The sequence below is a fragment of the Oreochromis aureus genome, linkage group 18 (assembly GCF_013358895.1).
Source record: "Oreochromis aureus strain Israel breed Guangdong linkage group 18, ZZ_aureus, whole genome shotgun sequence".
Lineage (NCBI taxonomy): Eukaryota > Metazoa > Chordata > Actinopteri > Cichliformes > Cichlidae > Oreochromis > Oreochromis aureus.
Window position 1 is genome coordinate 27,142,489 of NC_052959.1, and position 18,464 is coordinate 27,160,952.

General features: G+C 40.7%; 1 protein-coding gene across 1 annotated transcript in view; it reads left to right on the forward strand.

Moving 5' to 3' along the window:
• The first annotated feature begins 725 nt into the window (after window positions 1–725).
• The window catches only part of LOC116332088 (supervillin-like), a 71,713-nt gene continuing 53,974 nt past the window's right edge, over window positions 726–18,464 (forward strand). Inside the window, exons 1-10 of the mRNA XM_031754947.2 lie at window positions 726–858; window positions 1,075–1,146; window positions 1,387–1,465; window positions 3,046–3,132; window positions 3,232–3,288; window positions 13,232–13,295; window positions 14,372–14,463; window positions 14,566–14,623; window positions 14,716–14,864; window positions 17,512–18,340. Coding sequence (XP_031610807.2) covers window positions 14,616–14,623; window positions 14,716–14,864; window positions 17,512–18,340 — 986 coding nt within the window. The 5' untranslated portion in view covers window positions 726–858; window positions 1,075–1,146; window positions 1,387–1,465; ... (3 more) ...; window positions 14,372–14,463; window positions 14,566–14,615. The remainder of the gene's footprint in view (window positions 859–1,074; window positions 1,147–1,386; window positions 1,466–3,045; window positions 3,133–3,231; window positions 3,289–13,231; window positions 13,296–14,371; window positions 14,464–14,565; window positions 14,624–14,715; window positions 14,865–17,511; window positions 18,341–18,464) is intronic.

The following is an 18,464-nucleotide window of genomic DNA, read 5'->3' on the forward strand; positions in this document are numbered from 1 at the left end:
AGGTTTGTTGTGGTCTTACCTTTGTTTCTTACTATGACTCTGAACATTTTCTGTGGTGCTCGTTTTTAACTGAAAGTTGTCTCAGACTGAGGTGGTACTTTTCCCAGTCTTGAACTTTCAAAATGGCCGCCTGTAACCTTGATAAGAGCTAGCTCAGGTAAATATGTAATAAAAATTACACCTGAACTCCTTCAGTTAAACGAAACTGTTGATTGTTGTACATTAGGGGCTAATACAGTGCTACTTAATTAAATTATAAAGTCTGTACTACTAGAGTAGTGTTTCCTTATATAGTTATATGATGCTAATTCAGTAGCTAAAATATTTTGACTGCTACTCCGCAGTGCTATCTCTACCTTTATTATTAAGAACCTAGAAAAACAATATGTCACTAATACTCTGGGTTGATCTACTGCTACCTATCATTTTTCGTAAGTGGTTAGGTTCAGTATAATATATAATCTGTTTAACATTTTAATTATTATCCCCCCCACATCTAGCTTCTGTGTCTTGTATGGATTGACAGCATGTGGAAAAGTTCCCAAGTTTATCAAGGTATCTTGCAGGATAATGTGGTTGGCTGTGTGCCAGCTAAAGCTCAGTATAAGCTAGAAGAAACCGCAGGACAATGAACCTGAACATTGAAGCAAATCTAATTCAGAATGGCTTCAAATAAAGATAGTCGGTCTTTTGAAGCGTCCAAAACCTTAATCCAATAGAATGCCGTTAAGATGTGCATTTACACTGAATACAGCTGAGATGAAGGATATCTGCAAAGAAGAATGATCTGAAACTCCGTCTGAATACTGTTCACGTTGGATCCAGAGCTACCAGTTGAGATTACTGCTGTCCAGTCAGGTGATGTACAAACTGTCGGTAAATGCTGGGGATTTGTAATGGTTGTGATTAGAATTATTTTTGTCTGTAACTCTCACTTAATTACCAATTAATGCAAACAGCAAGGTTATTCCAAATCTTCATACACTTCATTGTATCAAGGAAAGCATCACTTCTCTTTTGTCTTTTTGTGTACTTGGTATTCTTTGAGTGAAACAGTCTGCCTTTGTTCTGCAGACCTCGCTGCCATCCATCTCCAGCTGTCCCTCCATCACAGCTGCCTCAGCCTCTGAGTCAGTCCAGTTCACAGTAAGTTGCCTACATATCTGTCATTACTGTACACCTGTCAAGCCTGCTTGCCTGTGCTGGATGTGGAATAAGTAAGTCCATTAATGCCACAGTGACAGGTGCCCTCATTTTCTTCCACCCTTCAGCCTGTCCACATAAACTTGTATTCCTGACTGTAAACAGGATTTTTCTGCATGCAAAAACTTTCCCATGAACACAGTTGTAATAAAATTATTTCTTAACCAGTTTTGTTAATTTTAGGGTCATTTTCTCAACTGGAAAATATGTTTTGGTTTACCAAGGCCCCGAAATAACAGACAAATGGATAGATTTCTGTTAGGTAAGTGGTCATTGCCTTTATTGAATGCACATTAATCCTACTTGTGTGTGTATTTAACCCCAAAGATGCATTTTATATAGGAAAAAAATAAGAGTAAAAGTAGATATACCCAAAACAGATGTCTAAGGGAGCAACATGTTGACTGAAATTACTGCAGTATATTGATTACGCATCTGACTGTAACTCACAGATGAAACTACATAAATGTGGTTGTACATCGTCTGTAATATCAAGACAAAAAAAATGAGAGGAAAAGGTAAGAACAGAAAAATAACATTTTTCTAATGTGTTGTAGGGAGATAAAATATGAACATAAGTACATAAAGTGATTTCTTTATCTTTAATCTTTGTTCTGTAAAATGGTTTGAAGGGGTGACCCGTCCTGCAGTGACAATGCAGCACCACAAGATGGAGACAAACAACAAATAAACAGAAAAAGGAGCAAAACCCTAAATTGACCTGCTCCTCTTTCACCACAGCACCCAAAGACACATATCGATAGCCACAACTTAATCACCTGGATATGCTGATCTACTTTTATATAGAAAATACAGCGTTAGGATTTATTTAATACAGTTTAATGTCCCTGCTGTTATCAAACGTCTTAAAAAAGCGCATAATTGCTTTACTGCGTTTGCGTTTGTATTTTACTGTTTCATTCACTTTGTTTAAAACATGGCAAGGAGTCCTTGTAGTAGCAGATGAAGTTAAAGTAGTGATTTGCATTTGTTTTTTTGTCTGTATTGGACATGAAAACTTTTTAAACTGTATCATACGTGTGAGGTTTTGTAAACAGTCGGCTCAAGAGTTCCTGTTTTGAGCATCTCACAGCTGTCCTGTGTAAGCAGTTTGACATGGATCATGTTAGTAATCTGTCAAATTTATGTGAAAATTCTGCACAATGAGGCTCCATATGTAGTGACAGTTGTGCCCCTCAAACTCCAGAGATGAATTAAAATGTCCTAACATGAAATGCAGCATCAACCCAGCGTTTGATGCAATCCTAGTTTCTTTGAACAAACTGGTCAGGTGACTGGCTGAAATTAATGCAAGTGAAACAGTGCGCTGTGTACGACCCTGGTGTCATAGAGCAGGCGTTCCTGCGCAGCCTGGATCACGCTGTGCTGCTGGATTGTAGTTGTAACAGCTGATTCGATCCTCCTGCTCCGGGAGCCCGACGCTGCCTGGCTATTTATGGCAGATGCCCCTCAATTGAGGCCGCTCTCTTCAGCCCATACATGGTTGCTGTGGGATAAGGTTACAGCAACAATTTTGGCCTGCACTCCCTAAACTCTTTGGAAGTAGCGCGGTGTCGCCTCTGACCCTCAGTTTAAACTCTATTAGACGGGCGATACAAACCTGATTTGCAGAATGGACATTTCAGGAACCACCTATCTTCACTTTTGGAGTAGTTTGAAGAATCACTAACTATAGGAGTATCCAGACACCCAGCCTGTGTACCTTTTCTCAGCTTCACCCCTCTTTTCCCTCTATCCTTCACCCATCTCCTGCATACCCCACTCCCTCTCTTTCTTCTTTCTCCCTCTCCCTTCTTCCCTTTCTTTGCTTGGCTGTTCCAGGACTGATTTATTTATCCCAGAACCGCAGAGCTAGAGGGAAAGCACCGGGATATATTTGTCGGCTGCTGAGGTTGGACCTGCTTCACGGTAGATGACTTAGGCTCTCTGTTTGGGTTTACCTGCTCACACCTGCACCTCCTGCCTCCTCAGCATCATTGTGTGGTGGTTTGATATCTCTCCTTCCAGGATAGATGGACTTCACCTGTGAACCACTTTTCTCGATTCCTTTTTATTGGAGCTAACGTGAGTTGCAAGTATGATTTTATCTCTTCTGGTTTAATCTTATGTCTGCTATCCTAAATTATAAGCCAGCACATCACATATAAACAGATTACATGATTGCAAATTCCTTTATTTCTATGAAACGTCAGTCATTTAGCATAAACATATACAGGGCAACAATGCTTAAAGATACCGGTAACTTTCTGCTTGTTTGATTAAGTAAACTTGGCATTGTGTGCAATCACCAAATGTTGTGCGGTTAAATTAGATGACATTTTTAAAATGCTGAACAGATATTTGTAGGCGAAATGCTTTGTAACAAGACCTCTTTAGCTCAATAACCATCTGTATAATGTTTCTAAGACTTTGATTTGATTATATTTTTAGAGAAATCTTTATTTATAGTTTCAGAGTGGAACAATACACACATACTCGTAGATGACTGTTACTCCTGTAGGTGGTTGTGTTTGCAGGTTCACTGACTTTAACAACAGTCCTATAGTTTAAATGTTCTCTTTATGATTGGAAGACGTCCTTCATTGTCCCTCTTTGTCTGTCATATGCCCAAGAATGGAGGCAAACTTTACCTCCAAAAAACAAAAGTATTCAGATGGTATCTAGCTTACATTTTCTTCATAGCCGAGTCTGCTTCTTGTTAGTTTTGCACTTATGTCTCAAGTAACCACATGGGTATTAGCATTCCAAGCCCCAGATTATAGCTGTATGGTGGTATGCAAGTGCAGCTGATCTGACGGGTATGTGCTGGGCCGGTGTGTTGTTCCGGCATCAGTCGGCATCATTTCTCCACAATTTTGTTTTTATAGCATGTGTGCCTCTGTGAGGGGTGGGGTGGTGGGGGGAGCATGTGATGCCGTACGGCAGTTGCTTGGTGCTCTGCACCTGCTGCACTCATCAAAGTGAACAGACAGGTTTACTGGCTGGCCCCAGGCTTGACCCTGTGCTACTGGACTCTGTTCATCCACATATGAGAATTGAGATTGGCTCAAACCTCCAAGTGTTACGAGCTTATGTGTAGCCATTCACCCAGTTAGCAATACATGCATACATACATACTTTGTTCTGTTTTATTGGATGCGTGTTTGATCTACTTTGAAGAACAGCAAGGGTTTATAGTGTGTTTCATCGCTAGAAAACAAATATTCAAATTATAAGATTGATTTGTTTCTTTCAAGGAAGCAAAAAATTCACGTCTGTAAAAAATAATTTTTCTTTTGAACACCGAGTCAAAATAACACACCAGATAAATATATTTTAACGTGCAGATATTATCCGACAGGACATATATCTGCTGATACACTTGCTCTCTGATGTATCCATCGGTGTGTGAATGGTAGATAGAAAGCAATTCTGCATAAAAAAGGGCTCGTGTGATTGGGTAAATGAGACACGCTGTATAAAGCGCTTTGAGTGCTCTGGGAGAGTAGGGAAGTGCTATATAAGAATTGCAGGTTGACTGACTTTAACAACAGATTTCCATCCTTTTAAGCATAACGTTCTCATAACTTTATCAAAGGGAAAGGATTTCTCTGGTGTGCAATACTCTTAGGTGCGGTCTAGGCTAGTTAGAGCCATTTCTACTTCTTTAAAATCCTTTCATCACTCTTCTGCAGCCTGAATGAGAAACTTTCTTGACCCCTGTCTCCTCAGCTTAGCATGATTTCTGATTGTCCTGTCTACTGTCTGCACTGTGAGTGTGTTAGGCAGCTATCCACAGGGTTTTTTGGGTCTTCTAATAGTCTGGCTTTACTCTAATTGTATGATTAATGTTTAGGTTAAGGGTGATAGAAATCTCTGAAGTTGGCCAATGGATGCAAACTAATAAATGAGTTCTTTAACACGAGATCTATCTCGTGTTAAAGTGCTATGGATAATCTATGACCGATTTTTAGCACGTGATTTTTAGTGAAAAGGGAATTATTATGCTCCTTTTCAGCTCTGTATTTTTATTCTTGTCCCCTTCTAAAGAAGTTTTGTGTGATTCACAGTTATAAATAATCCTATTTTAATCTCTTATTCAACCCCAGTGCAGTCTCTCGGTTCTTCAACACTGAAACAAGCTGGTTCAGCTCCTTTCCCCCTCCATTTAAGCTAACTTTCTTCTGATTGGCTGTAGTTTGTAAACATAAAGTTTGTACACCATAGAGCTGGGGACTTCAGTGCCAGAGCTGTGTGCCTAAGGTGACCATATTAAGGACATCCTCTCTTACTGATATCATGTTCTTGCTTGATAATGTTTTGCAACTCATCACTGAGGGTTTGTCACCTTTGTTTTGGTCATTTTATTGTCTGTAATCCCGTTGATAATAGTCAGTCTGAATCTCCAGCAGTGTAAAATGGGCTTTAATAAAACCAGTGGCTAATCATGGAGTCTGTCTCAGCTCAGTTGTCTGGTCTTTATCTGGCAAACAGTAGAGAAGCTGCAGAAATGGATCTGCATTAATGCAAAGTACAAAAGTAAATATGCACTGTATCTAATTGAACTGATGTTTCCTTTGTCTGCTCATGAGTTGCCTTAAGCTACTTCATAATGTTGTATGATGTGAAGACAATGGACAAGGTACCCTTAAAGAAAGAATAGCCAAATCATTAAGTAATCATTTCTCGCATGAAGTCGTCCTCCCCCTCCTCTGTTACTATTTCTCTCTCTGTCTCCATCTCTCTTTTGTTTTCCTCCCTCTCTACTGCTCTGAGAGTTGCTGAACTCTAGTGTCTCTCCTTTGCATTGACCTCTGTGCTCATCAATATCCATATAAGAGCAGAGCGGGCAGATTTCTGTGTTGAGCGTCAGGCAGAGCTGATGCAACTCAGGAGAGAGGAACACTGATCTGAATCTAAAGAAGGAATGCCAGAGTAAATGTTTAAGGAAGGAGGAAGCATGAAAGTTCCAGCTGTGCTCGCTCTGCCTCTCATTTGACCTGTGTGTGCATCTTGTACGTGTGTGTACATGTGTCTACATAAGCACATGTATCTCTATGTGATTTAGTGCACAATAGCTAATCAAAAAAGAAGAAATTCTCCTAATAAAGGCAGGCCAACTTTGAGCATATTGTCTGCTGCTGCTGGAAGTGCAAAGTAACATGTAGATTAATAATCAACATTTTTCTGCGATGAAATAAAAGCTTTTTGCTGCTCTACAGTAAACACCAGATGTGCTTATTTTTACTACTCTGGGAAAAGTTCTGGGAAAAGAAAATGACAGAATTAATTTATTCATGTGGCCTAAAACAAGATGTGAGTAGTTAGCGGGAACGGAGATTCATACACTGTACAGAGTATTAGAGAACCTGAAAAACAATGCTGAGCAAAGTAACCCATCTGCAGTGTGACATCACAACGAAGTTCTGGAGAAACATAAGAAGAAAAAAAGAGAGCGTCTTAACGTTTAAATTTAAGTGCCTGGTTTAGAAAAGAGTCACACAGGGACCAAGCTGAGGCTCACAAGAGGAGGCTGACTGCTGTTTCTATGTAATTATCTTTTAAATCCAGATTAAAAATAAAATCTTGTGAATAAAAAATACAGATTTATGAACCATCCATCCATTTTTTTCTCAGATATTGTTCTTGGGTCACAGGGAAGTTGTAGCCCATTCCAGCTCATATTTGACTAGATGCACCCTGGACATGAAGCTAATTTAGCATCAACCATTAACCTAACATATATACTGGTGGACTGTGAGGCAGAGCCAGAGGATTTAATTTAAAAAGAATCAAGTTTGTAACCCTGGATCAGTTTTAGCTGCTGGCTGCTGATAGTTTTTGTTATTCGTCACATTTTGGCTAAATTAACTCCAGGGTCAATCAACCAAAGCAACAGACAGTACGCAAGAGAGGTAAGGAAGCGGAGTGGGCAGAGATGAGTGTCTCATCCCTCAGAGACGAGTGTCAGGGATGAAAGTATAGCAGCAATGGCGAAAGGGAAAGTTTCAGTAGTGATAGTGAGACCTGCTGCGATGTCTGGTTTGGAGGTGGAGGCACAGACAATATCGGAGCTTGAGAAGGAGACGAAGGTTAGAAATGAGTATGTCAGAGCGACAGCTCAGGTTCAGTAGTTTGGAGACAAAGTTAGAGAGTGAAGGTTGAGAAGGTTTAGACATTGGCAGAGGAGGAATAGTGGAAATACTAGACAAAAAATGCTGAAGATGGAGCTGCCCGACAGGTAGGAAAAGACCAGATTCATGGTTGTAGTGAAGTATGACATGTAGAAGAGGATGCTAAGGGTCGGGTGAGATGGAGGCAGATGATCCACTATGGCAACAACAAAATATATAGAGTGTAAAGGAAATTTGGGGAATGATTCCTCTGTTTAGTTAATGAGTGTGTATAGTATCGATTTTTTATTGTGTCATTATGGTTAATATTTGGAATCATTTAATCGTTTTTTTCTTTATAATGTTGACATATAGCAGTTTAAACTCACCAAATGACTTCATGGAAATTATCTTTCATTGACTCACTAACGTGGCTGCAGATTGTCATGCAGTGCAGTAGGAATGGTATGCACGGGAATTAATTGCTTGTTTTTGTGAGTTGAAATATTATCTTTAACTCGGAATGCAAAAACACAACATTGTACTCGACACAAGCCACCCATAAGTATCATCACAGAAAGTTTTAAGCCCAGTAAAGCTAAGGTTGTCAAAACAGATTCAAACAAAGTATCATATGGTGTTGCTGTCTGTAGGAATACCTCCAAACTTAGCTGAAACTCTTTATGTCCAGCTTGGGTGTGATTAGCAGAGAGATACTTTGATGCTGAGTCATGCTGGGATTTGTTAAGTGGTGTTTACATGATGTTCTGGGTGTTGAGTTTTATTGAAGGTTGCATGACAGCGTTTGTACATCCTGTGCTGAAAAGTGATGAAATTGTAGAGCAAAGTTTCACATTGTGTCTTCCACCTAACAGACCGTGAGACCACCAAGTGGTCTGAATGTGCACATCCATCTCTGTAATGTAGCTGACGGCCTGTTAACATCAGAGTTTTGTAGCTATGATTTATTTACAGATAATGTTTTGGCAGGATATCCTAATTTCAAAAGTAAAGTGTTTTTTTATCAATTTAAAATTTAGATTTACTGATATTGTGCATTAAGAAAGCTAATTTATTGTTCAAATGCACTAAAAATTGCACGAAAATTGCGTAAGTGAGATATTTACAGCTGACTTTTTAAATGATATCCCCATATACAATTAAGGAGACACTTCTTTATTGGGTTACTGTAAATTTTGAAGAGGATTGCAAATCAGATCTTAAACCTGTGCACTGGTCGTGATGTCTGACACAAGTTCCCATCTTGTCATCAGCTCATCCACTCATAGTCCATCTTTATTACTTGGAAAGCTTGAAGTATTACATCCCCTGCCAGTGTGGTTTACTTCTAAGAAAAGCCTTATGAATGACGTCTGGCAGATTTTGAAATGATAAATTTGTATGCAACCAGTGAGACAGAGAGTGAGTGAAAGAGGAAGTCTCGTGTTTGTTGCTACTGAAAGTGGTGGAGAAACCGATAAGACAAAGTGAAATAAAATGAATGCAATAAAGAGTAGAAGAGAGGCAAAGACATGAGAAATGAAAAGGAGTTGTTGGGAATGAGTGGGAGAGACAAGAGGAGTGTGTGAGGCAGATGCACGGATGACAAATCTGGGGAAAGAAGAGAAGTAATGGCAAGGAAAACAAGACAGAGCAGTGGGGAGAAGGCGTGGAGACGGTCCCCTGATAAACACAGGCAGGCTGGCTGACGGGGTGACCTCTCTCCGAGGCAGCCACTCACAACACATGTTGCCTTATTAGGGGCGTCTACAGGGTGCAGAGGCAGACTGGAGGAGGTGGGGGCAGTTTGTGTGTGAAAGGGTGAGAAAACGCATCACGCAGAGAAGACGAGTGAGTAAGCAAGTGATTCCAAAACTGTGCAACAAGATTTTGTTTTTAAATCAGGTCACCCGTTAAAAACGTTCTAAATCTAAGCAACTTCATCCTACCATCTACTGAGGGCTAAACACATGTCCTGATGTTCTCCAGAGGCCTGGTAATACATCCTTCATTTGTCCCAGGTGCTAAAACTGCACATTGTGGAATTTCTACAGGAAACACTACAGCCTGTGCCTTGTGTTTTCCTTTTATTCCTTGTATATTGCAGCACAGATAGACATTTACTGTCACAAGTAACAGAGAATCATTGAAACTGTGGCCCAAAAACAGCCATGAAATCTCACACCTCAAAAGTCTGAATTTTGAGGTGTTTTTATTTACCTTGTAGTTTTAATGTACTTTGAACTATAAATTGTTTCTTAATTACCATATATAATTTTAACAGTAAGCTAAGCTACCTAATGTTGTCTTTGTGATCCACACTTTCTGCTACAAACATTACATATACAAGGGCAAAAACAAGAGTGGGAGAAAATGGATGGATGGATATTTCGGAGTTTGAGTTCTTAAAAACACATACACGCTCATAGGATGTGCTGTAAATATCAACAGAGCTTTTCATACATTCTCTCAATATATATTTCCATGTGTTATATCACTAAAGGTGGCCAGCTGTTGCACTGCTGGAGGAGATTATGTCACGACTCTCTGAACTCTCACTGTGACCTCCAGGGTGCTGCGTCGTCCTCACTCGGCTCACTGATGTAATGACTGACAGAAGTGGCTTCTGCCGTTTCTTCAAAAAAAACTGCCTCTGCACCAGCACTATGTGATTATCACCACATTTCAGGCCTGACTTGGACTTGTTTGAATAATTTTAGCAGCAAACAATGAACATGAAGCAGGTGCTGAAGCAAAAAGCAATGATCTTACAGCACAGTTTTGATGGAGTATGAAGAGAAGGAAACCAAATTTAAGGCCCTTTCTTATCAGCCACATCCCTGTATATGAAAGCCTTACTGACTTCAGGGTGAAACTGATAGCCTTGCAACTAGAGTGAATCATTGCTTTGGGAATACATTGAATTTTATTTTCTTGTAAACTGTAATACTATTAAAAAAATGAATAAAAATTTCACAGCTAGACCATCTAAGAGCCTAATCATAATATTTATGCAGTGTTTGGCTTCAGTTTATAGAAGTTTGATGGCACTTGGCAATGTTGGCTGAAGCATGCCCTTACTATGCCTGTGTTAAGCTACCATCTGACTTCCGGTAGTCCTGGGCCCCACACCACCACCTGCAGTCCTCCTGGCATCCTCCTCCAATCCTGTTCCAGAGTTTTCATCATCAAGGCTAATTTCTGCCTGTAATCTGATTAGGGCTCTGAGCTGCTTTAGCACCCTGCTGTGCTGTCTCTCTCTCTTTCTCTCGGCTCGCTTGCGTGCACGAACACACACCGACATACACACCGGCATTGCACGACTGTCAGTCTATGTAGGCTGTAGCTTGCTTTGTGGCTAGGCCAGTCACTCTGCTGTAACTGTGTGCGTGTCCGTGTGTGTATATATGTGTGTGCGTGCGGGGTTGTGTCACCACCTCCATCCCTCCTTTTCGGCTTGCTGTAGCAACCTTCATCTTCACTGCTGCCACTCCTGCTGTCCACCACCATTACCACCACTGTGACCAGAGGGGAGTATAGGCGTAGGCTATCCTTCTGTTCTTCTCCCTAAACATGTTTCGAAACCCATGGATCTCTAGTTACCATGTGAACCATGTCCAGCCCTGTGGCACAGGTAAGGCCTGCTGAAGAGGAAGAGGCTTTAGGAGGACTTTCTTAACCCACTTGAATTCCTTCAACTGTCTAGATTAGCTTGGAAGATCCATGCAATTTAGCTCTTAGCTAAGAAAAGTGACAGACATTGATAGATGAGGTGATTCACCTTGAGACTTCTTATTGGTTGGATCAAACAGTTGTGATATGAGATTTAAACTATGCAGTTCTTTTAAAATTAAGATTATGGTACTAAAAGGTGTTGTTTAGCTATTCTCATTTAGCACTATATTTCAACAGGTGGATGCTCCTGTGGATGCCTTGTCTTGTAAATGCACTCTTCATGAAATGCTTTGTAAAAACATCACAAGGTGTATGATGGGAAGAGACTGTAGGGAAAGCAAAGCCCTAGTTCACTCAGGGAGTCTATTTTGCACCTCTGAATATTTATAGAAAATCCCTCTCCTCTCCACGCTCACTTTAGGACCGTCAGCAGCCAAAGCCGCTCTCTGCCAGTGCCAGCTTTGATGCTTGTGCTGCTTGTTTTGTTGACAACCTGCAGCCGTTTCCAAGGAAAGACAAGCTGACATCTGTACAAGGGGCTTTCCACCAGAGGAAGTATGTTAGTGAAATCACAGACTGACAGATACATGCAGCTCTACGAATTCCCACAGGCTGTGAAAACGCTGAATGTTTGTGGATTTGAGAAGAGATAATGCCAAAGGTTATGGCGTTTATTGATCGCACATGTGAAAATAGAGTACAGAAGTTGTCATGGACAGCTTTTCAGCAATCTGTGTTTTGTAAACAGAGGAGAGCATAAATTATAAGATGAAGGAGTCTAACAGGGTTCTGGTTTTTCTGATTCCTCTGAAGTCGCCTACATGTTACAGAGAAACCCTTAAACTTGATTCTTGTCAGGATTTTGCCTCCTCCAGAGCCACATCTTTACACATCCACGCTTCCTTCCTACCCTGCAAAACAAAAGTTGCACAGCATTGCCACACAGTCACTCAGGGGCCAAAATAAGATGTTATGGAGGCGTCTGAAGCAGTAATGTGATCGGTCCCCTATACTGGGATACAACTTTACAACAGACTGCTGTTGCTGTGACATGTGAGCGAGAAGGTCAGATATCAGTTGGGAACTGGATGTGAACTCAGAGTTTTCTTTTTTTGAAGTGAGCTCATTGTGGGGTTGGAAATTTCCTGTGAGAAATGAACCAAGTGTTTCGTTTGAAGGAGCACAGCAGCACCTCTTGGTTAATCGCTCTGTACTATCAACCTATTTTATATCAGTCTTGTGTTTTTACATCAAAATAATGCTGTGAATTATTTCAAAATGTCTCTGTCTGTCTGTTTCTGGCTTGGTAGGTGTTTTGTCCAAACCTGGACATGGTTTCAGTTAATATTAATCAAGTTATTTATTGACTTATTTTTGTTTCCTGCAATAAATGTCATTGGTTACTTTAAAAATAAAAAACTTAAATTCCTGTTAAGGTGCCCATGTAAAGAGAGTTTCTAATGTTGGTAAAAGGTTGTTGTTTCCTCATGAAAAATGTGATTTTGAATGCGTTGAAGTTTTGATTTGCCTCATCTTTAAATGTTAAAAGAAAATAATATAAGACTATATGTCTTGTAGTGATTGTTGGATTGGTAGGTGTTATAGTACCAATCGAACACTATCAAAAAAACTCCACGGAGCTACACTGGTGGATATGTATGTTGTTTGAGGTACTTTTGAAATCAATTATGGATAAGGACCGAGCAATTCAGTTGTGGATTTATACAAGTTTCAAACACAAAAACACATATTTAAAGTGCAGCTAGACAGGATTTAACACCTCTGGAAAGTGACCGAAGCAACAAGGCTTTTCCATTCCTTCTTAATTGTCTCTAAGTGGTACAATTATAGCATAGTTATACCATGTATGGTACAACCAGGGCTACCAGAATTGTGTGCTTGTAAATACAATAGAGCAAAGATTGTGCCAGTCTTTTGTTTTATTGTGAAGTTTTTGGTTTTTTTTTTTTTTTTTTTACATTTACATGTAATGTTAAAGGTCAAAATAGCTCTATCAGCTGTTCAGAAGGTTTTAAAAAACTTTCTTTATGATTCATATTGAGCTGTTTCTTGTTCTTTTTCTTGAATTTTGTTTCAGGTTTTGTCTTTGATTAATGGATAAAGAACTCTGTAATACATTATAGGAGAACATACAGTTTATTTTGAGACAGATGCTTCGCCAGCATATAAATGTATATATTTATTATTCAAGTTTGACTGTGTCTTGTTTCTGTTCTCAGGATTTGGATCTAAAGCTTCTACAAAACTTTGTACCTCCACCTCGCTGCCAACAGACACCTTAAGGTGAGTAAAGAATAAACTCTCTTTATGTGAAATCATGATAGGATACCAATATTAAAACAATTTTAAAAATGCGTTTATAGCAGGTGGATTTTTTTATATAGCTACCTATAATGTAGCTACTTAAAGTAAATGATATGCAGCATTTACTGTCATTTTATGTTTTGTTATCTAGACACGCATTGAAACGATCTATATGATTTACTCACTGAAGTAAATCATATAGATTTACTTGAGCGCTTTAGCTTATCATGCTTAGTAACCACTAAAAGCTGAAATGCCTGGAACAGCTAAAAGGAAACCTTTTAGTTCACATGGAATTAGAGCTATAATACCTCCTTCAGGACCACTGTGCACCAAGCTCCGTTTTGCATTAGTTTACAGGACAGCATTTACCATTTACAGTGTTAGTGCTCTGGGGCTACAAGCTAAATAGCTTCACTTCTACATAAATTATAAGACAAAATTAAAGGTATCTGGTCCTAAAAGTAAAGAGTACAACCCTAAAATCGTATTTAAAAGATGACAAGAACAGCTCAATGTGATTTAATTCTGGATAAGTAAGCATGAACAATGTAGTTCAGTTTTAGCTTTATGTTTACATCACACACTTACATAACCTTAGCTCAGCATCACTTCCAGAACTTTAATGTGCACAACTGATGTTAAGATTTATGTTTAAGTGATGAATAAAATAGTTGGAGAAGCTACTGGAAACAAAAGAAGGGTGAGATTAATTATCCTGTCTTGTGTGATCTGTTAATGCTGCCAAATAAAATCATTGAGAGAAGACCTTAATTGGCAGTTTCTAATTAAGGATTTGATGACCTAAATCTTAAGTTGGATCTTAATAGAAGCTACACCAGCTGAGCTTCAGCATTACCTGCTTTTACCTCTTTAGGACAGGTCAGCTGAGGAAGAGTTGTTGTGAAGGCTAAAGAGGAATCTAGCTGGCTATGTGAGGTTTAGAGCATCATTAATTTTCTTTGGGTTGACTTTGGACTTCCTGATTAAAAGAAGAGAAGTTTATTGCGTCATAAGTTTCATATTGGTTTGTGTCTTCTTCTCTTCTTTTTCAGTTTTCAGAGTGACTTCTCCTTGAATGACAAGACCGCTTTGGTCAAGAGTGTTTCAGATACAGATGCCAAACTTCTGGTTGTCCTTCCCAAAGGTGGGCTTCACTTCGAAACACTTACAAAAAACAACACAGAATAAATTAATGTTTAGTTAGTCGTGCCATTTCTTTGACTCTAATTTCTGGTCCTACTTTTAGTTTCAGAGTTGAAGAAATATTTTGAGGGAGCTGTCACAAAGGATTTGGGAATGAACAGGTATTTTCAAGAATGACAACGTATTTTGATGTAAACATGTCAAAGACTTCCTTCACTTCTAACCTTCACCTGCTGTCTGTTGTCTCCAACAGGAAGGAGAGGATAGCCCGGCGCCTGGAGGGCATTGAAAGTGATGCACCACCTGCACTGGTGCCTGGTGGATTGGTCGCCAACAGGATGCTTGAGGAGGATCCCCCACGATACACCCGCGCCTCAGACCCCTGTGAGCCTTGCGTGATGGGTAAGCATGGGATGATGCATTGCTGAACTGTGCTGCTTTAATTGGACTACTGAAATATGTCACAATTGAAGAGGACCTCATTTCCAACTCTATATATGCTTTAATAGACTCTATTAGAGTAGGTTGGCATAGTTGGGTTTTGTGCAGACCCACAGCTCATTGTCTGTCTGAAACAAGGGGAAACCTCCCTCTTAATTCCTCCCTCTTTAACACAGCCTATCCTCAGAATAGCAGAATTTTTTATGCAAGGTGCGTCAGCATGCACAGATCAGATGGAAAGTACAGGAAGTCAGCCTCAGGAACAGCATAGGGAATCCTGTCAGCTTTTAAAATACAAAAACTCAACATGACACTTGTAAAACAATTTGGAGCTCTTGAAATAATGGAATGAAACCACATTGGGGATGCAATGTCAGTCTGTGTATTCCCAGAATTGGTGTTATCTCAACATACCTTTGAGCAATCAAGCACCCCTGAAACTGCTTGTAATTGCATGTTGCCAAAGTTTGCAAGATGGGAAGTAAAAAAGTGATACGAATGTCTGAGATATGTTCTGTTTCACCACATCAAAAAAATGTCACACTTGTGTAAACTGCATCTGTGTTTTTAAAAAAATGTATTTTGTACAATCATGTGAAAAGGAACTCTACACAATCACTCTATGATTCAGCAGTAGTGGTTTTCTGTATGACTTTATCAGTCTCTCACATAACTGTGGAGGAGTTTTGGCCAACTGCTATTTACAGCATTGATTCAGCTCATTGAGGTTTGTGGGCATCTGTTTATGGACAGCTCTCTTGAGGTCCCACCACAGCATTTCAATCAGGTTGAGGTCTGGACTTTGACTGGGTCGCCGTAACACCTTGACCATTTTTGTTTTCAGCTACTCTAAGCTGTTGTAGATTTACCTCTGTGCTTGGGATCATTGTCCTGTTCCATGACACAATTTTGGCCAAGCTTTAGCTGTCAGACTAATGGGCTCTTTGATGCTACAATACATTGGTAAACTTTTGGTGAACTGAATTATGGTCGACTGCATGGTGCCCAGACCCTGCAGCAAAACAAACCCAAATCATCAACCCTCAACCACCGTGTTTGACAGTTGGTCTGAAGTGTTTATTTTGTTATACTTCTCTTGTTTTTCTTCAAACATGGTGCTGCACGTTCTGGCAAAACTTCACTTTGGTCTTGTCCATCCAAAGATGGACATTGTTCCAGAATTCTTGTGGTTTGTTCAGATGCAGCATAACAAACCCATTTCATATTCTTAGAGAAATTGGGCTTTCTCCTGGCAGTGCTTCCAAACAAGCCATACTTGTTAAGTCTTTTGCTAATTTTACTCTAATGAATTTTACCATACCATGCTAACTGAGGCCTGTAGAGTTTAAGATGAAAGCTGGAAAGAAAGCTGGAAAACCTGTCAAAATACAGGTAAAAGTCCAAAATTTATGCCATCCTTCCCAAAAGGTTGAATCTGTTTATCTGGACGTAGCGTTTTCAGTGGGAGAAACGTTTCTTCAGTCTCAGCTGCCTGCAAGTTTCCCCAACCTTATAAACATTACATTTGCACAATGAGTGGAAGTAGCCCACTGAATGAACAATGGGCTGTGAGGTCAGTTCCTTGATCATTAATGTGCAAATTCTCATGACCATTGATCAACAACCACTAATCAGAGACCACTGATCAATGGCCATGAGTACCATTCACAGAGAGTTGGGGAATGGCTGCAATCACAGGATTGTAAGATGGTGAAAGATGTACCCTCAGGCTCCTCGATTCAGAGCTGGTCTTTCCCTCTTCACATAAATGGCCTCCTTGACTCCGCGCTCAAACCAGCGTTCCTCCCTGTCCAGGATGTGTACATCCTCATTATTGAAAGAGTGTCCACTGGCCTGTAGGTGTGAATAGACTGCAGAGTCCTGGCCTGAGGAGTTAGCTCTTCTGTGTTGTGCCATCCGCTTCGTCAGTGGTTGTTTGGTTTCCCCAATGTATAGATCCTGGCAATCCTCCTGGCACTTAACAGCGTACACTATGTTACTCTGTTTGTGTCGGGGGACCCGATCCTTGGGGCAGACCAATTTTTGGCACAGCGTGTTTTAGGGTTTAAAAGCCATGGAGACGTGGTGTTTACAAAAAATGCGCCTCAACTGTTCCAATACTCCTGAGACATATGGGATCACTAAGGGTTTTCACTTATCCTTCACATTTTCCAAAGCCATCCAGCGGACTGGATTGGGGTCTTGCCGGCATGATTCTGGCCTGGGATTATGTCATTGTGTTATCACACACCTGAATGCTCCAGACCAGCAACCTGCCAAAATATTGGCTGTTATAGTCCTGCTCACACTTGCTGGTGGTCAGTTAATAAAATGCATTTGATTAGCAGCACCTGGCATCTACTTATCCCCTTAATTCTGAAAGAAGCATTAGGGATACGCTATTTTTTCACAGGCCTGCATTGAGTTCTGTGAAGAACTTTCTTTTTCACATGAATATATACTTGATCTCTTGAGCATTGTTCTGGTGTAAGTGTGACTTCATTTCAGCATTTACAGTTTACATCCGTTTGACATGATTTTGGTATCATTTTTAGTTCTCCAGGGTTATTCCTGATAATTAATGAAGTATTTTTACTATTTACCACAGTGAAACGCTACAGCCGAGAGGAGACAGTGGCTCCACAGAAGCAGGTGTCATCTCCTGACAGGTCACCTCAGGTCAAAGGTGGTGCTGGCAGCAGCCGCCCAGAGCCAGTGTTGGTTTATGTCGACCCAGTAACACTATCCACCTCTTCTACACCCACATCTGGCCCCACAGAATCCACCAACCTCAGTTCTAAGGCTGAGCGCATCGCCCGGTACAAAGCTGAGCGCCGTCGCCAGCTCTCAGAGCGTTATGGCATCCTCCTGGATCAAGAAGCGGACAGCGATTATATACCACGCTACCGTTCCAGGCGTGATCCAGACTCCGCTGACAGACAAACTACTGCCAGGCGAGACAGAGACAGACCAGAAGTAGAGACAGAAGCACGCGACCCTAGGGTGCCGTACCGCTCTGGAGTGGGCAGGGTTTCCATGAGGACTCACACAGATCCTGCGCCTGTTAGCACATCGAGCCCCTCCCATTCAAACCAAGCCCCTCCGCCTTCTCAAGAAAGACCAAGACGATTTTCAGAAAGGGAAAAGGTGATGAATATGGAGAACTATCGGCGTGGTGGAGCTCAGGAGCGCTCAGTCTCTTCTAGAACAAGGACTCAGGAGCAGCATCCAGCCCAGCCCCAACAACAACAACCCCACCAGCAAGATGCTGCCCAGCAGGAGCCAAGTCCAGCCGCCACCCGGGACTATAGCATTGCAGCAGTGCCCAGCTCCCCTCGCACTGCCCGCCGGGCATCCCTGCCCTCCACTCGCTACGGCATCTCACCTGGGGATTTATTCATTGAGCAGCAGGCCCAGAGCATCCTCAACAGGCAGGGGTAAGATGACAAAATAAAACAAAATGCATTCAGTCAGGTTAAACTTTGTTATCTTTTACACTAATACCAAAATACAGCACAAGTATATGTCAATATAACTCCAAAAAATTAGATTAGAATGATG